Below are 13,163 nucleotides of genomic sequence, written 5' to 3'. Positions count from 1 at the left end.
ACACACACACACACACACACACAGAATTTTGAAGGCCCAAACACACACACACACACACACACACACACACACACACACACAGAATTTTGAAGGCCCAAAACCTTATTGGCCCCAAATCTCCAGAGCTGACTCTGGGACCTGGGTCTCCTGTGTTGGAGAACATCTGTACCTGTGCGGATCCTCAGCCCAGCACTTTGCATGCACTGAGCAGTCCAGACCAGAGCACTGGCCTTGCTGTTGCAGTGCACAGGCAATGCATGCCCAGGTGGGACCTGCTGCCTACACTCTTCATAGTAGAGTAGCCCCTTCAGAAGGAAAGAAAAGGAGGTGATGTGGCTGGGCTCTTGCTGCTCTGGGTCTGGGAGGGGACATGAGAGGAACAAAGAGGAAGCATCACGCAGTCAAGCCCTTATGTCTGTGGAGGAACCCAAGTGACCTCCTTTCTGCTCCAGAGACAGTTGTTTACTGCTTTAACACTCACATTCCTGCCTGTCTCTCCTTGAGTCTTCCTTGGAAGTCTGAGAGCTGTCTTGGCTGCAGTACTGGAGAGGAAGCCACCCCATCACTCCGTACCTGCCTCCAGCAGCCCTCAACCCTTACCTGAGAGCAAATGGTAGATAACTACGCTGACCTCTCTTGTCCAGAGTGTGGCCAGTGTTATGCGTCCTCTATACTGTCCTCCACAGCTCCCCAGGGGATCGTGACCTCTTCAGCAGCACAGCTATTATTGGCTGCCTTTCACATCTCAGTTCACACTTTCCTACTGGCATGTCACAAGATCCCCTTCCAAGTAAAGCCACTTGCATTTGCATCTTTGAGAAAATTGCCCTAAGAGATACGACCAACCATATGCAATGTTTGTAATCCAGATTTGGCTAGGCACCCTTAAATGAAAATAAGTTCACCAAACCACTTGAAAATATGTCAGAATAGGATATGTTGTTAAAAAAAGAAAGAAAGAAAATGTTTGATAGAACAAGAATTTCCTGAAACCAGAGTTGAAACTTCCAAAGGTCTACTCTTAAAATTACTGGATAAAGTCCTGCAGTGTAAGGGGTAGCATTTGTTGGGGTAGTGCATGAATGGTGAGGTAGCGTAGCAAGGTCTGGCTGAGCTAAGCTGGAAAACGTGCCTTAGAAATGGAGGTAGTCTGAGGACTAAGTCATCCTTGGCAGTTCCTCATTCATTCATTCTCTCTCTCTTACCCGATTCTCTTGTCATCCCCCCTCTCCCCAGCTCTCTCAGCTTTTTAGATATTTTAGAATTGATGTTTCATTCACTATCTTACTTCCTCATTGTTGGGACAAAATACCCAACACCCATAAGTTAAAGATATATTTTAGCTCATAGTTTTAGAGGTTTCAGTCCATAGTTGGCTGGCTCCAAGGCAGGGTGGCATGGCAGAAGAGAAATAGCCCATGGCATGGCAGGCTAGAAGCACTGAGATTTCCTTTTTCTTTTCCTTTTCATCTTTCTAGGCTATAGATTCATTGGTTGGTGTCACGTATACCCAAAGTGGGTCTTCCCTCTTTAGTAAGTCTGTTATCCTCACCTAGAACTATGCTAAATCATTACAGTGGAGTAATCCAGGATACATGCTCCAGCACACCCATGACCCAGTCACCTCCTAAAACCCCACGTATGAGCACATGAGGCTTTTGGGAGAGGCATCTTAGGTATAAGCCGTAACATTTGCCATGTATCCATTTACCCATTTAAGCATCATCTCCTTCCCTGTCTTCTCTTACTCCTTACTCTCTTTCCTTCCCTCCCTGCTTTCTCTCTTCCTTTCAGAGTGATGTCTTCCTTGTACTGTTATATACTCCCACTAGACACTGGGATTGCTTACTGATCAATGCGTTTGACTCCCCAGTGTTAATTCTACCCTAAGTATGGGTCAAGGCCATGAGGTGATTCAGCATCTTTTTCTGACTATTGATACAGGGCCTGCCCTATCTAGTAAGAGATGTGGAGCAGTTGCTGTGGACTTTGGAGAAAAATTTCATAACTTCTAAGGAGACACAAGAAGAAATCTCTATTCTTTTTTATAACTTTGTACTTGGAAGGGTTTTGGGGCCTGAGATGCTGTATTGTGACGGAGATTAACCTGGCATTTACACGCCAAGGGTGATGGTCTGAGAGGTAGCTGGAAACAACCACAGGGCTACTCTGCTTCTAATTTCTTGTGATATCACAGAATCATTCCCTTGATCACTGAAATTATTTGAGTCAGGCATTCTGATACTGGCATCTAAAAGCATCTCTCCTTGTCCAGTGTGCTTTCTTTCCTAAAGGAGTGAGTTCTTCTACCAAGAACTGTTAAAATATTCCTTTAATTTTATTAAAGTAGTTCTTGTGCTTCTTTTCACTTATATGTTAATGATCCACTCTGTTATACTTAATTCTGTATTCTAAAGTTAGACTCATGTTTAGTAGGGACACTGGGCTTGTGGGGGAAAGAGGATGTTAAATGAGAGAGTCTGACCATAAATATCTTTTGGCAATACCTGATTAATATGGCTATTATTAAATATTATGTAATATGTCTAGAATTTATTATTAAAGAAGGAGTGTATCTTTAAATCATATTACTGTACTTAGTTATTCATGAGAGGTATTTTGTAGAAGCACATGCAGTTCATCATGGGCCACAGATTTATAGAGTGCTCTAGCTAAATCAGTTCCTCTTGTAGATGCTGTTTAAAATCTGAAAAGAGAAACTTATGTTTTTAAAAAATGGAACTGACATTATACATTTCTATTTGCAGAGATTTTTGGCTTATGCAAAACAAGTAAAAATACATGAATGAATTTTCTCGTAAAATTATCCTGTCTCTTTGAGGTGTAAGATTTGGGTTAGTTAGGGAAGAAGAGAGAGGAACCAGGAAATTTGGGGTGGTGATTCTTTATATTTCCTAGGATTTAAGAGCTCCCAATCTAAAAAAAGCTGGGATGTTTTATATTGGGGTCAAAAATAAATTTTATTATGAAAATTTTCAAACATAACAGAAAAAGAAAAGTGTGCCACCCCCTCTGTATCACCAATTTATATTTAACAATTCAGTAATTGTTAACATTTTGCCATAGTTTGCTCCTCCAGTGGAATATGCCTACAAATGCACACATTTGCTGAATTAGTTGAAGGTCAATTGCAGGCGTCATGCTATAGTCTTACTGAGAAATGAAAATGATCCTGAATAAAATGCCATGCTGTCTGGCTTTATGCACATCCTAGTGGCTTTGTGGCTAACAATAATTCGCTAAAATATTTTTATAGTAAAGGTTAGTTAATGTAATTCCGTATCTCAGTCTTGGTTTATTTTTTCATCTGTTTTTCTGCCCATCCACCTGAATATGGTGAATGTCTCCTCACTGAGCACAGCAGGCCTGCTCTTGAGACACTTGTGGTTTCTTAGTAGAAACAGTTTAAGCACCTAATGGACCGTATGACTGAGAGGCCTGACATGGCAGGCATAGGACACTTGTTCAGAGAACTGTTTCTGAAGGAAGGAGCAAAGTTTCATCCATACTTCTGTAGATGAGTAGGAGTTGGCCAGGCAAGAGAAGAGGGATAGAGATGAGTGTGAAAGACAGGGAAACCTAAATGCAGAAGTCAGAAGGAAAAGAATGATATTGTTTCTCTTAAAATTTTTTTGTTGTATCGCAATGGAACCCAGGAACCCAGGACTTTCGACACACTAGAGAATGCTCCACCCCTGAGCTACACGCCCAACCTAAAAATGGTCCTTCTTAGAAATACCTTAAAGTGACAAGTATATACAAAGAGAGAGATTGAGTGGGTCTGCAGAGAGGACCTGAGACCAAATGGGAAGAGCTAGGGTAGGAGCTATGGTCAAGGTAAAAAAGTAGATAACTTTGGACATTACTTTAAAGATTGAAGTTTCTTCTGAGAAGACTGGAGTTTCTGGAGGTTTCAGTTGGAGCAAAGACATGACCAAGTTCCTGGTGAGAAAGATCTCTGTGAGCAGAGAATGGCTGAGAGAGGCAGGGAGGTCAGTGAGAACTGTCTGGTGTGGAACCAGCCATTGGGTAGTGATGGAAAGGATGAACGAGAGGTGGATGGCTTTGAGCTATTATTACTGTGTGTCATCATTTCTTTAATTTTTCCAGTATACAGAGGAATTTGGAGAATATTACCTGTAGCATCTTGATTTAATCCTGACTAGCTTTTTGCATGTTTGCTTTATCTCCCTGTTTCTCTAGACAGAGATTTACTTAGTTCCTTTAGTAAATTTTCATAATGCCAGTCTAAGATATGATTAAATACTGGCCACTTTTTGACATGAAGAATTTGGCCAAATGATACTATCTCCTAAGTCTTAATGGGATGGTAATAGACAGACTCCCAACTCACTGGATTTAGCGATTTTTTGCATGTGTAATCAAGGAGCACAGAGTCAGAGCTAGATTTCATATCCCAGGGACTCACCAGCTGTTGCCTTTTCCTTTCTCTTGGGCTAATCGGAGAAGTTTTTTCTGCCTTTGTAACAAAATGCCACTGACAGCTCCAAGCTCACATTGTGACCCCTGAACAGGGTAGTAGGAACAGGAGCCCTACTTTTGGTGGGTCACATAATCACTACAGTTTCTAAATCCAGGGTGTTTGAAAGATCTGGACAAGGTTGATCAGTTGCCATATTTGCGGGGGTGGGATGGAGAATTTTAAGGTGCTCTGTGTGCTGTTTGTTCCCTTCAGATCAAGTGAAAAGTTTGTGCACACACACACACACCCAAACCTGTGCCAAGTGCAGTGACTAAACATTAAGTGATTGATAGTGATCGTTAGTGTCATCATTAATGCATTCTGGACTCTTTTATAATTGCTACCCTTTCCTATCTCTCCCTTTCCTAACAGTTGTGAAATTTGGAGTGATTTCTGGTATGTTTCTTTCGGAATGGATAGACCTCTTAGGTCTCCACACTGGTTGTATGTTAATGCTTGGTCTGGACACTAGCAGGGCCACATTTACCAGTGAGTATAAGAACCTGTGTTTTCCTAAAAGAGGTTCTGAGATAGACATGAGTTAGCAGATTTGTTTGGGAGGTGTCTCAGGAATCTCTGTACTTGGAAGTGCCACACTGAGGAGGAAGGACAGGAAACCATCAAGGGTGTGGCAGTCAGCAGAGCAGCTCCTGCTGCAGGCTGCTGGTACTCCGGACTTCGGGAGTTGGTGAGGAACACATGTCAGAGTTCCCAGCTTCCATAGCTGGGAGAGTTTCCTACTCACCTCCCTTACAGGACAAGGGCTCTTTTAGGGCTGTTCCCTTCTGATCTTCAGGCATTGACTCTGGAGGTAACCAGCAGAAAGCCACACGGGAGAGTGCGGTGGCCCTTGGGCCCTGAGGCAGCTGTTTGGGGGACAGGAGTTGCGGTATTCACAGTTCTGCATGCTTTTCCTTTTTTGTTCAAACTTCAAACCATTGTACTTAGGAGAACTGAAGAGCTTCCTGAAGTCCAGAGAAAAGGGTAGGAATTGAGTTTGTCTGGGTATCTTTAAGACTTTTTATTGCCATCTGAGTACAAGTAGGGAAGCTTCCTAACTTTCCCTGATATTTTTAATTGCTTTATTTAGGAAGTATTTTGGAGGCTGGCATACAGATTCCCCAAAAGTAAGATTAGCCACCAGTGTTCACAGAGCTGTTTACTTCTTGTGGAATATGTCTGATTTCTGATCAGCGAAGTGCTTACTTAGTAATGTAATCAGAACATGGGTTTTATATCTCTTCTGTATCTCTTAGCTACTTCCTTTTAAAAAAAGTGTTGTGAAGTATAGAGAGAGGCCATTCAGTTTTGTTTAGAAAATTACGACTGATTAGTAAGGAAGCTGTGGACCCGCCACCCCAAGCCTCTCTACCAAAGAGAGCACGTGGTGTGTTGGAAAAGCACAAGCCAACGGAAAGCTGAGGGCTGCAGTATTTACAGGATTCAGAGGTTTCACTTCTAGGGAATTGGCTTGGGGAATCTCTTATAAGTCTCTGTCACCATGTATTAAACATCAGGGACAGTATGAGAAAACACAGTATCAATGACACATCAAGAATGCTGGGCTTGGAGTAAATAAGTGTCTGCTGATGAGCAGCGGGCAACCTCCTCAGAAATGTTTTGTGCATTTTCCGGGAAACCTATCCAAAGCTAACCCCAAAGCAGTGCCTTTTGCTCCATTGATAGATAGAGCAGGCTGTTAGAAAGCAGCATGGTACGAATCTGGCCATGCAGCAGTTACTTTTCATTTACGTGGGACAGTATAATTGAATGTTCTTGTGAAGGGGTTGGAAGAAGACACAGGGATCTGTACTCACTACGGTAAGATCTTCTCAGAGACCTTTGTAAAAGCACTGTAGCAAAGGGATGCATGCTGTTGTCTAAATTGGAGGGATTTGAGAAGGCATATAGGGATTGCTGTCTGAGAACAGTCACTCGGACTGCCTAGCATGGACTACAGTGGTCACAAGGAAGAACTCGCCATTCGAGAACCCTGAGATGCAGGTCACCTCATTACTGTGGTAACAGGTGGCACCAAATACATCTGGGATGTATTTCCATTGTGGCCTTGTAAATCTCAACTGCTGTCTGGGCTCAAACTGAACATTCCTCTGCATGCCAGTGCTGTGCCATCTGCATTGTCATCATCCCTGAGCTGTGCATGGTCAGGAAGAACAGTGTGGGAGGGTCACCTGTGGCTGTGTAAGGAAAGGCAAGGTTGAATTACTTAGAGAGCAAGCCCACTCTGCCTGGCAGACAGACTCACCTTAGGGTGCAGGCATAGCTGGAGTGTGGGCAAGCCAGTGGGTAGAATGTCGGCCCCAGAAATGGACAGTCACTGACTCTCAGCTCTCCACACCTTTAGGGGGCATCTTCAGTCCCTGCCAGAGCTATGGCACCTAGGACAGTTTAAACCTGCTTTCAGAAGCCCTAAAGATAGAAGGTAGAGGGAAATCTGTAGGCATGCACTACTGCCCCCGAGTGGTAGGGTACTGGCATGAAGTTGCTAGGATAATAGAGAAAGTGCCTGCGCTCGGTGCCCAGAGAGCACTTTTACATCTTTGCTTTGCGACGTTGTGTGATTCATCATGTATTGATAACCCCACTTTATAATAAACCTCATCACAGAAGCCAGGGAGGGAAAAGTAACAACAACAAATACCCAAATGACATTAATCTTAGAGTGTGCATTTTTAGAGATTTTTTTTAAAAACTTAGTGTAATGATGTTTGTCATAAAAGCAGCCACTCGTGTACTTTGATAACCAAAGTGAAGCATGCTGAGGAAGAGATTGGAGAAATAATGTATATGGTTGTAGTTTAGTGATAACTTGGATCTGAATTATGTTAGAAAACACATGTGCTTTTATGACATACCTTTATTCTTATATTGGCCGAAGCAAAAAGCTTTGGAGCCATATTACTCAAAATTTAATTCTCTGTCAGTTATTTCTCAGGTTATCCTTGGCTTCTTTTTCTTCCCATCACTGTTGTTACTGCTTTTTTTCTCATCGCAGGTAAGTGTATTGCGCCTGATATTTGTTACAGTGCTGCTATGTGAATAAACTTTCATTTTATTTTATTTTTTAACAGGGACCTCCGGAACAATCTTATTAGTAGTATAGATCCAGGTGCCTTTTGGGGACTGTCTTCACTAAAAAGATTGTGAGTGTTTGAATTGCTTATGAATTTGAACTGTTTCTTTCAGAAGTAGTTATTCACTTATTTTAGCATGATAATAAATGGATATATAATAATTTCTAGAGGTTCATCTAGCCCAGTCTTTTTGCAGAAGAACAGAGAATTTAATATAAGTAGCTTGGCATGCAGTTAATTTGCATAAATGTGGTTTGTTTCCTGCTGGATAGTTTTGTCCCTCTTAGGCTAATAAAATTATTACCTGTGGCTCTGCAGGACAACCTAATCTTCAGATGGTTTGCAAGTTACAGTTGAATCAAACTATATATAAAATGATGAAAAATAACCTACATAAAAGGAACACCTATTACTGATGTGAAAGTCTTGCCATTTTCATGTTTATTTTATCACAGTATTTTTATTTTGAAACCTAAAGGTCAGATTTTATTACTTTTAAAGCTGAGCCCTCCCTCCCTCCATGCACTTTTCAGTTTCTCACAGTTGAGAAATGACCGCACTTAAGCCAGGCAGACTGCCTCGCCCTGTGTACTCCCTCTGAAGACAACATTGGGCCCTGTCTGTTACCGTGCTCACAGACTCTTGAGGGGAAGTAGGTAGTTTAGGGGAGGAAAATAATTTTCTCTCTACCTCTTTAGGTTCTTGACTGGGACCCTGATAACAGAAGACAGATTAGCCAGAGTTATAGAAATGATAGGACATAAGAAAAGGACCTTAAGTCTCTAGGGGCAACAAATTGTGGAAAGACAAATAAAGGAGAAACTAATAGTAGTTAAAGCCTAATTAGTAATGTTTGTTCTGTAGAGTCCTCTGGTGAGGCTTCAGGGTTAGTAAAGGTCTGTAAAGTCCTCTCCAGGGGAAACTTTTGTCCTTCCTGCTAGAGAGAAGAAAGACTCCTTTTTAAATTAAAGCCTTGTTAGACAAAGAAGTAGAACAGAAAACTTTCTTGTGTCTCTTTCTTCTCAGATGCCTTCAGTTCAAAATCACCCTCATGCTATTTCCACAGGGTTTTAAAAATTATTACTACTACTATTTTTATTTTGGGGGCATTGAGATTGAGCCCTAGGGACCTGTACATACTAAGCAAATGCTCTACCAATGATCCCCTGCATTATTGCTTTTTCCAGTAAAATATCTTTTATCTAAGCCAGGTGTGGTGATGCACGCCTGTAATCTTACCAATGATCCCCTGCATTATTGCTTTTTCCAGTAAAATATCTTTTATCTAAGCCAGGTGTGGTGATGCACGCCTGTAATCTCAGCCCTCAGGAGGCTGAGGCAGGAGGATCGCTGTGAGTTTGAGACCAGCCTGGGCTACATAGTGAGTTCCAGGTCATTCTCAACTACATAGTGAGACCCTGTCTCAAAATAAAACATATATACATATATTTTTTTTTAATCTAAAACTTAACATCTATATCTTTCTTCTCTTTCTATGGGCAGCTTTAGAGGTCAGAATTCTGGAAGTTGGACAATAAAAGTGTTTAGAGGATGTGCTTTGTCTTGTAAAATTACTTTTAATTTTTCATCTGGGCCTGTAGACTGTGGCCTTGCACCACCATAGCTTTTGCCCGGTGTGAGCAGTAATGGTCCCTATGATTTTCATTCCTTGTTCTACTCGGTAGAAGCCCAGTGACTTCTGGAGGAAAGCTTGCTACTACTCAGTTTTCTTCTTTTTCACTCACTTTGTACTTTTTTCTTCGATGAAACAACTCAGAATCTGGCTGTAGTAGAGTTTGGACCTCTAGATAGAGATAAGAGTTGGAGCGGCCTGGGAATTAGGAAATGTCAGAGTTACAGTCAGTCAGGCAGGTGTTTAGTTCATTAAAGTGAGCAATGTAGCAGTGTCAGGTGTAGCAGTGTCATCGGAGCAGCAAGGTAGAAGAACTCTACCAGTTGACTTCAGTGGAAATTCAGCAGATCCATTTCTTTACAGTGTTGGACACCAGAGATACCAGGAACCCCTGGAGAGGCTTGAGTGTAGTGCAGCCGTGACACCAGCCAAGAGCCTGGATGCAAAACAGACCACTAGTCCCAGAGAGGTGAAGCAGTGGCTAGGTTTTAGCTGCTGGGTGTCTGGAGGTTGTTAGCCGTACAAACTCAGGCAAGTGTATGGAGCAGGCCTTGCACAGCAAGCACAGCCAGAAGTAGCCATTCAGAAAAAGAGGGCAGCAGCAAGGAGATTGATTTAGAACAGTGATGCTCATACTGGGTCATTTCCCACCTATGCCAAGCAGACCACGAATCTTCCAGCAGGAATCCCAGGTAGGACTAGACTTATCATGTCAAAAACCCTGGGGCTGAGACCTGTCTTTGTGGGGACTGTCCCTCCCCTTGATCCTGATGCTTAAGTTTGAGACCTTCTAGAATATTTTTCTATCCAGCTTTTTCTTCGCAGGACTTGTGACATCATCATACGTTAAACAGGGCCACTTCGTGTTCCCTCTCTGATCTACACCATTATATTCCCAGCTTGTTTGGTAATGCAAAGGTTAATGTGAGTCATACTTCTACACTGAGATGTAGGTTGAGGTAGTTTGACTTAATAGAAAGCAGTTTCATCAGGATGTTTTAAAGATACTACAGAGGTTCTCCATCTAGTCCTTGATCCTAAATAATTTCTCAAGTACAGCCATCTAAAATAAATTTTAAAAATTCATGTTTGGTAGCATTTAATTTAATTACTGATATTGTACTAGGCATTGCCTTAGCATTTTTTCATTGCATTACACATTAAGTAGTCTCTCATGTTCTTGCCTAGGAAGGTAATTGCCATTTATAATGTTCTTCCCAGTAGAAAATACATTCCTAATTCCAAACATCTGACTTGTAATTGAACTTATGGAACACAACTTGCAAGCTGAAGGAGTCCTATGTATAAATTAAATGGGATGTAGAGATACTCTGCCGTTGCTTATAGAGACAGGCACTCTTCTTATGCTCTTAAATCATTCTTCTCAATTGTACATCCTTCTCAACAGCCACACAAAAAGTGTTTCGTAAGTGTATCATGCCTTTGCCTTTAGTTTATAGATAATTTGAATCAGGAAGATTAAGCAGCTTTCTGAAAAATTAACTATCAGAAATAGGTGAAACCAAGACTCATTCACTCTCTTCTGCTTTGTCAACAAATTCAAGTTGATTCTCAACCCAAATGAAAACCCATTGTCAATACCTAAATTCCATTTTAAGTAGGTATAGCCATAATGAAATTGTTTCCAAAGAATCAATGGTAATTACACCATTTAAAGCTCAGAATTGAGACAGGATAACGAATAGCATTCAGAAACGCCTGTTTAAGCAACAATTCACAAGATGATGCCTAATTTTCTTAAACAGTAAAACCCAGAAATAAAAAGAAAATCTACTAGAATAAAAAAGAATAAGTCCCATGCCATTAAATACTTAAATTTAATATTCTGAGGAGATTGAGGGATTCACCATGCACAGATGAAGAATTGTGTTGCTTAAGATTTTTTTTAGCAAAAGTTGCCATAAGAAAGGGAAGGGGAGCCATGAAGTTGTTGAAAAATCAGGTTGATATAGCTTTTAGAGTGCTTAGCAGAAAAAGCAAATGAGTAGTTCTTGGTTCAAATGCTGTGTTACTGTAATTTATAGTCAAACTAATGTGTTTTCTTCCATTACCAATTACACAGATTGAATGCAGCTGTTTTCATTTGGAAATAGTGCTTTAAATGACTTTTTTAGAATAATTCAAAATATAATTCGAAGAATGCATACTTTTCCATAACAGAGAATAACACAGACATTGAGGATTACATGATATAAGAGTTTTTGGAAGTTTGGTTGAGAGAGCTATTTCTAATAATTTTATTGAAATTCAAAGTATATTATTCAAAACTTAACTAAAAATTAAAATTCTTTGTTGCAGGGATTTCTTGCATAGAGTTAACCAAGACCTCTGAAAAAAAGTAATGAAAGGCATAGCATTTCAATTTGAAAGTTAGAGAAACTGTACTTGTTATCTTCTAGCTTAAACTTTTTCACTTACAATCAATGCAAGTCTCTGATTAAATGCAAAATTAAAATTGTCTTTACTGTTCTTGGGGTAAAGTAAAATAATCGAAGAAAAAGATTTTTTTTCTTTTTTGCAATACTGAGGTTTGAATCCAAGGCCTCTTTGCACTAAGCTACATCTCCAATCATTCATTCATTCATTCAGAAACAGGGTGTCACTAAGTCGGCAAGTTACCCAGGCTGGGCACCAACTTGTACTCCTCCAAACCTCCTGCTTCAGCCTCCCAAAGTGCTGGGATTACAGAGAAACAAAGTACTAAAAAATCTACATCCATGAAAAGAAAAATACTCCATAGAGTTGATGTGAAGAAAAAAATATTTAGAAAATAGCATTTATCAGGAAATAGAAATTAGAACTGACTGAAAAATAATTGGGCCATTACCTAGTACTGTTAAAGTAATTTGGCTTGAGACTAAATGATAGATCTGTAAAGTAAAAGCTAACTCAGTTGTTTTTTCATTACAGTCAAAACTTCTGAGTAGTTAAGGAAAAGCATTAAGTTTCAAATGTTCTTGAGGAAATAAAAGTTCCATCATTTTGATAATTTACCCTTTTATCCATTATCTACTATTTGCTGGCTGAGATTGGACTCAGTTCTCCCACTGCCCTGGCATAATTAACTCTGTAGGTCAGCCAAGGAATTGTGTCACAAACAGTAAGATAGATTGAGTCTTCCTTTTGCTCTCCAGCTTTATCTTGACTAATTTTGCTGGAGTCAGTGCTTGAAATATAATTAAGTAGCATTTAGTTTGTGTGTACCAGAACTAAGTGAAAGTAAGGGTCATTTTCTCTGAGTGCTATTCTTATCCCGCAGGAGGTGGGCAAGTATCTGAAAGATTCAGAAAAGAAAGGAGTGTTGTGACACTTTGGTGCCATTCTTGAATATGGAATGTGTAAGGTCTTTATTATTTAAGTGAACTAACTGCAGACACTGTCCTCTCTCCTCAGGGACCTGACCAACAATAGGATAGGATGTCTGAACGCAGACATATTTCGAGGACTCACCAATCTGGTTAGGTTGTAAGTACGTTTTCTTTCCTGTTAAGATACAAAGTATTGTTTGAACCAGAATCCAAGGGTTTGTGAACACCTACAATATGTTTAATACTAGAAAGCAACTGTAGTGATTATGAAAGCAATAAGGGACAGTTTGCCCACAATCATGGGGATGTAATGACCTCAATATAATACAGGTCCAGTGATCCTTATCCAAATTGTTAGACATCAGAAGTATTTCAGAGTTGGAATTTTTTTCAGATAACTGGAATATTTGTGTGTATATGATGAACTGATCTTGAGCTGAGACTAAAGTTTCTCAAAAGAAATATTTTGTACATGAATCAAATGTTACGGTATGGAATTTTCTGCTAGTGCTGTCATGTCAGTGCCCAAAAAGTGTTGGATTTCTGGAGCATTGGGATTTCGGACTTTCTGATTAGGGATGCTGCACCTGTAACACATTAGC

General features: G+C 40.4%; 1 protein-coding gene across 1 annotated transcript in view; it reads left to right on the top strand.

Moving 5' to 3' along the window:
- Nucleotides 1-13,163, top strand: part of Adgra3 (adhesion G protein-coupled receptor A3) — a 104,131-nt gene that overhangs the window by 29,065 nt on the left and 61,903 nt on the right. Inside the window, exons 9-10 of the mRNA XM_019205442.2 lie at nt 7,597-7,668; nt 12,647-12,718. Coding sequence (XP_019060987.1) covers nt 7,597-7,668; nt 12,647-12,718 — 144 coding nt within the window. The remainder of the gene's footprint in view (nt 1-7,596; nt 7,669-12,646; nt 12,719-13,163) is intronic.

This window comes from Fukomys damarensis, unplaced genomic scaffold (assembly GCF_012274545.1).
Source record: "Fukomys damarensis isolate Sample0158 unplaced genomic scaffold, DMR_v1.0_HiC HiC_scaffold_35, whole genome shotgun sequence".
NCBI classification, from domain to species: Eukaryota; Metazoa; Chordata; class Mammalia; order Rodentia; family Bathyergidae; genus Fukomys; species Fukomys damarensis.
Note: the sequence above shows the minus strand (reverse complement) of the source record. Positions and strands in the feature narration are given on the sequence as shown.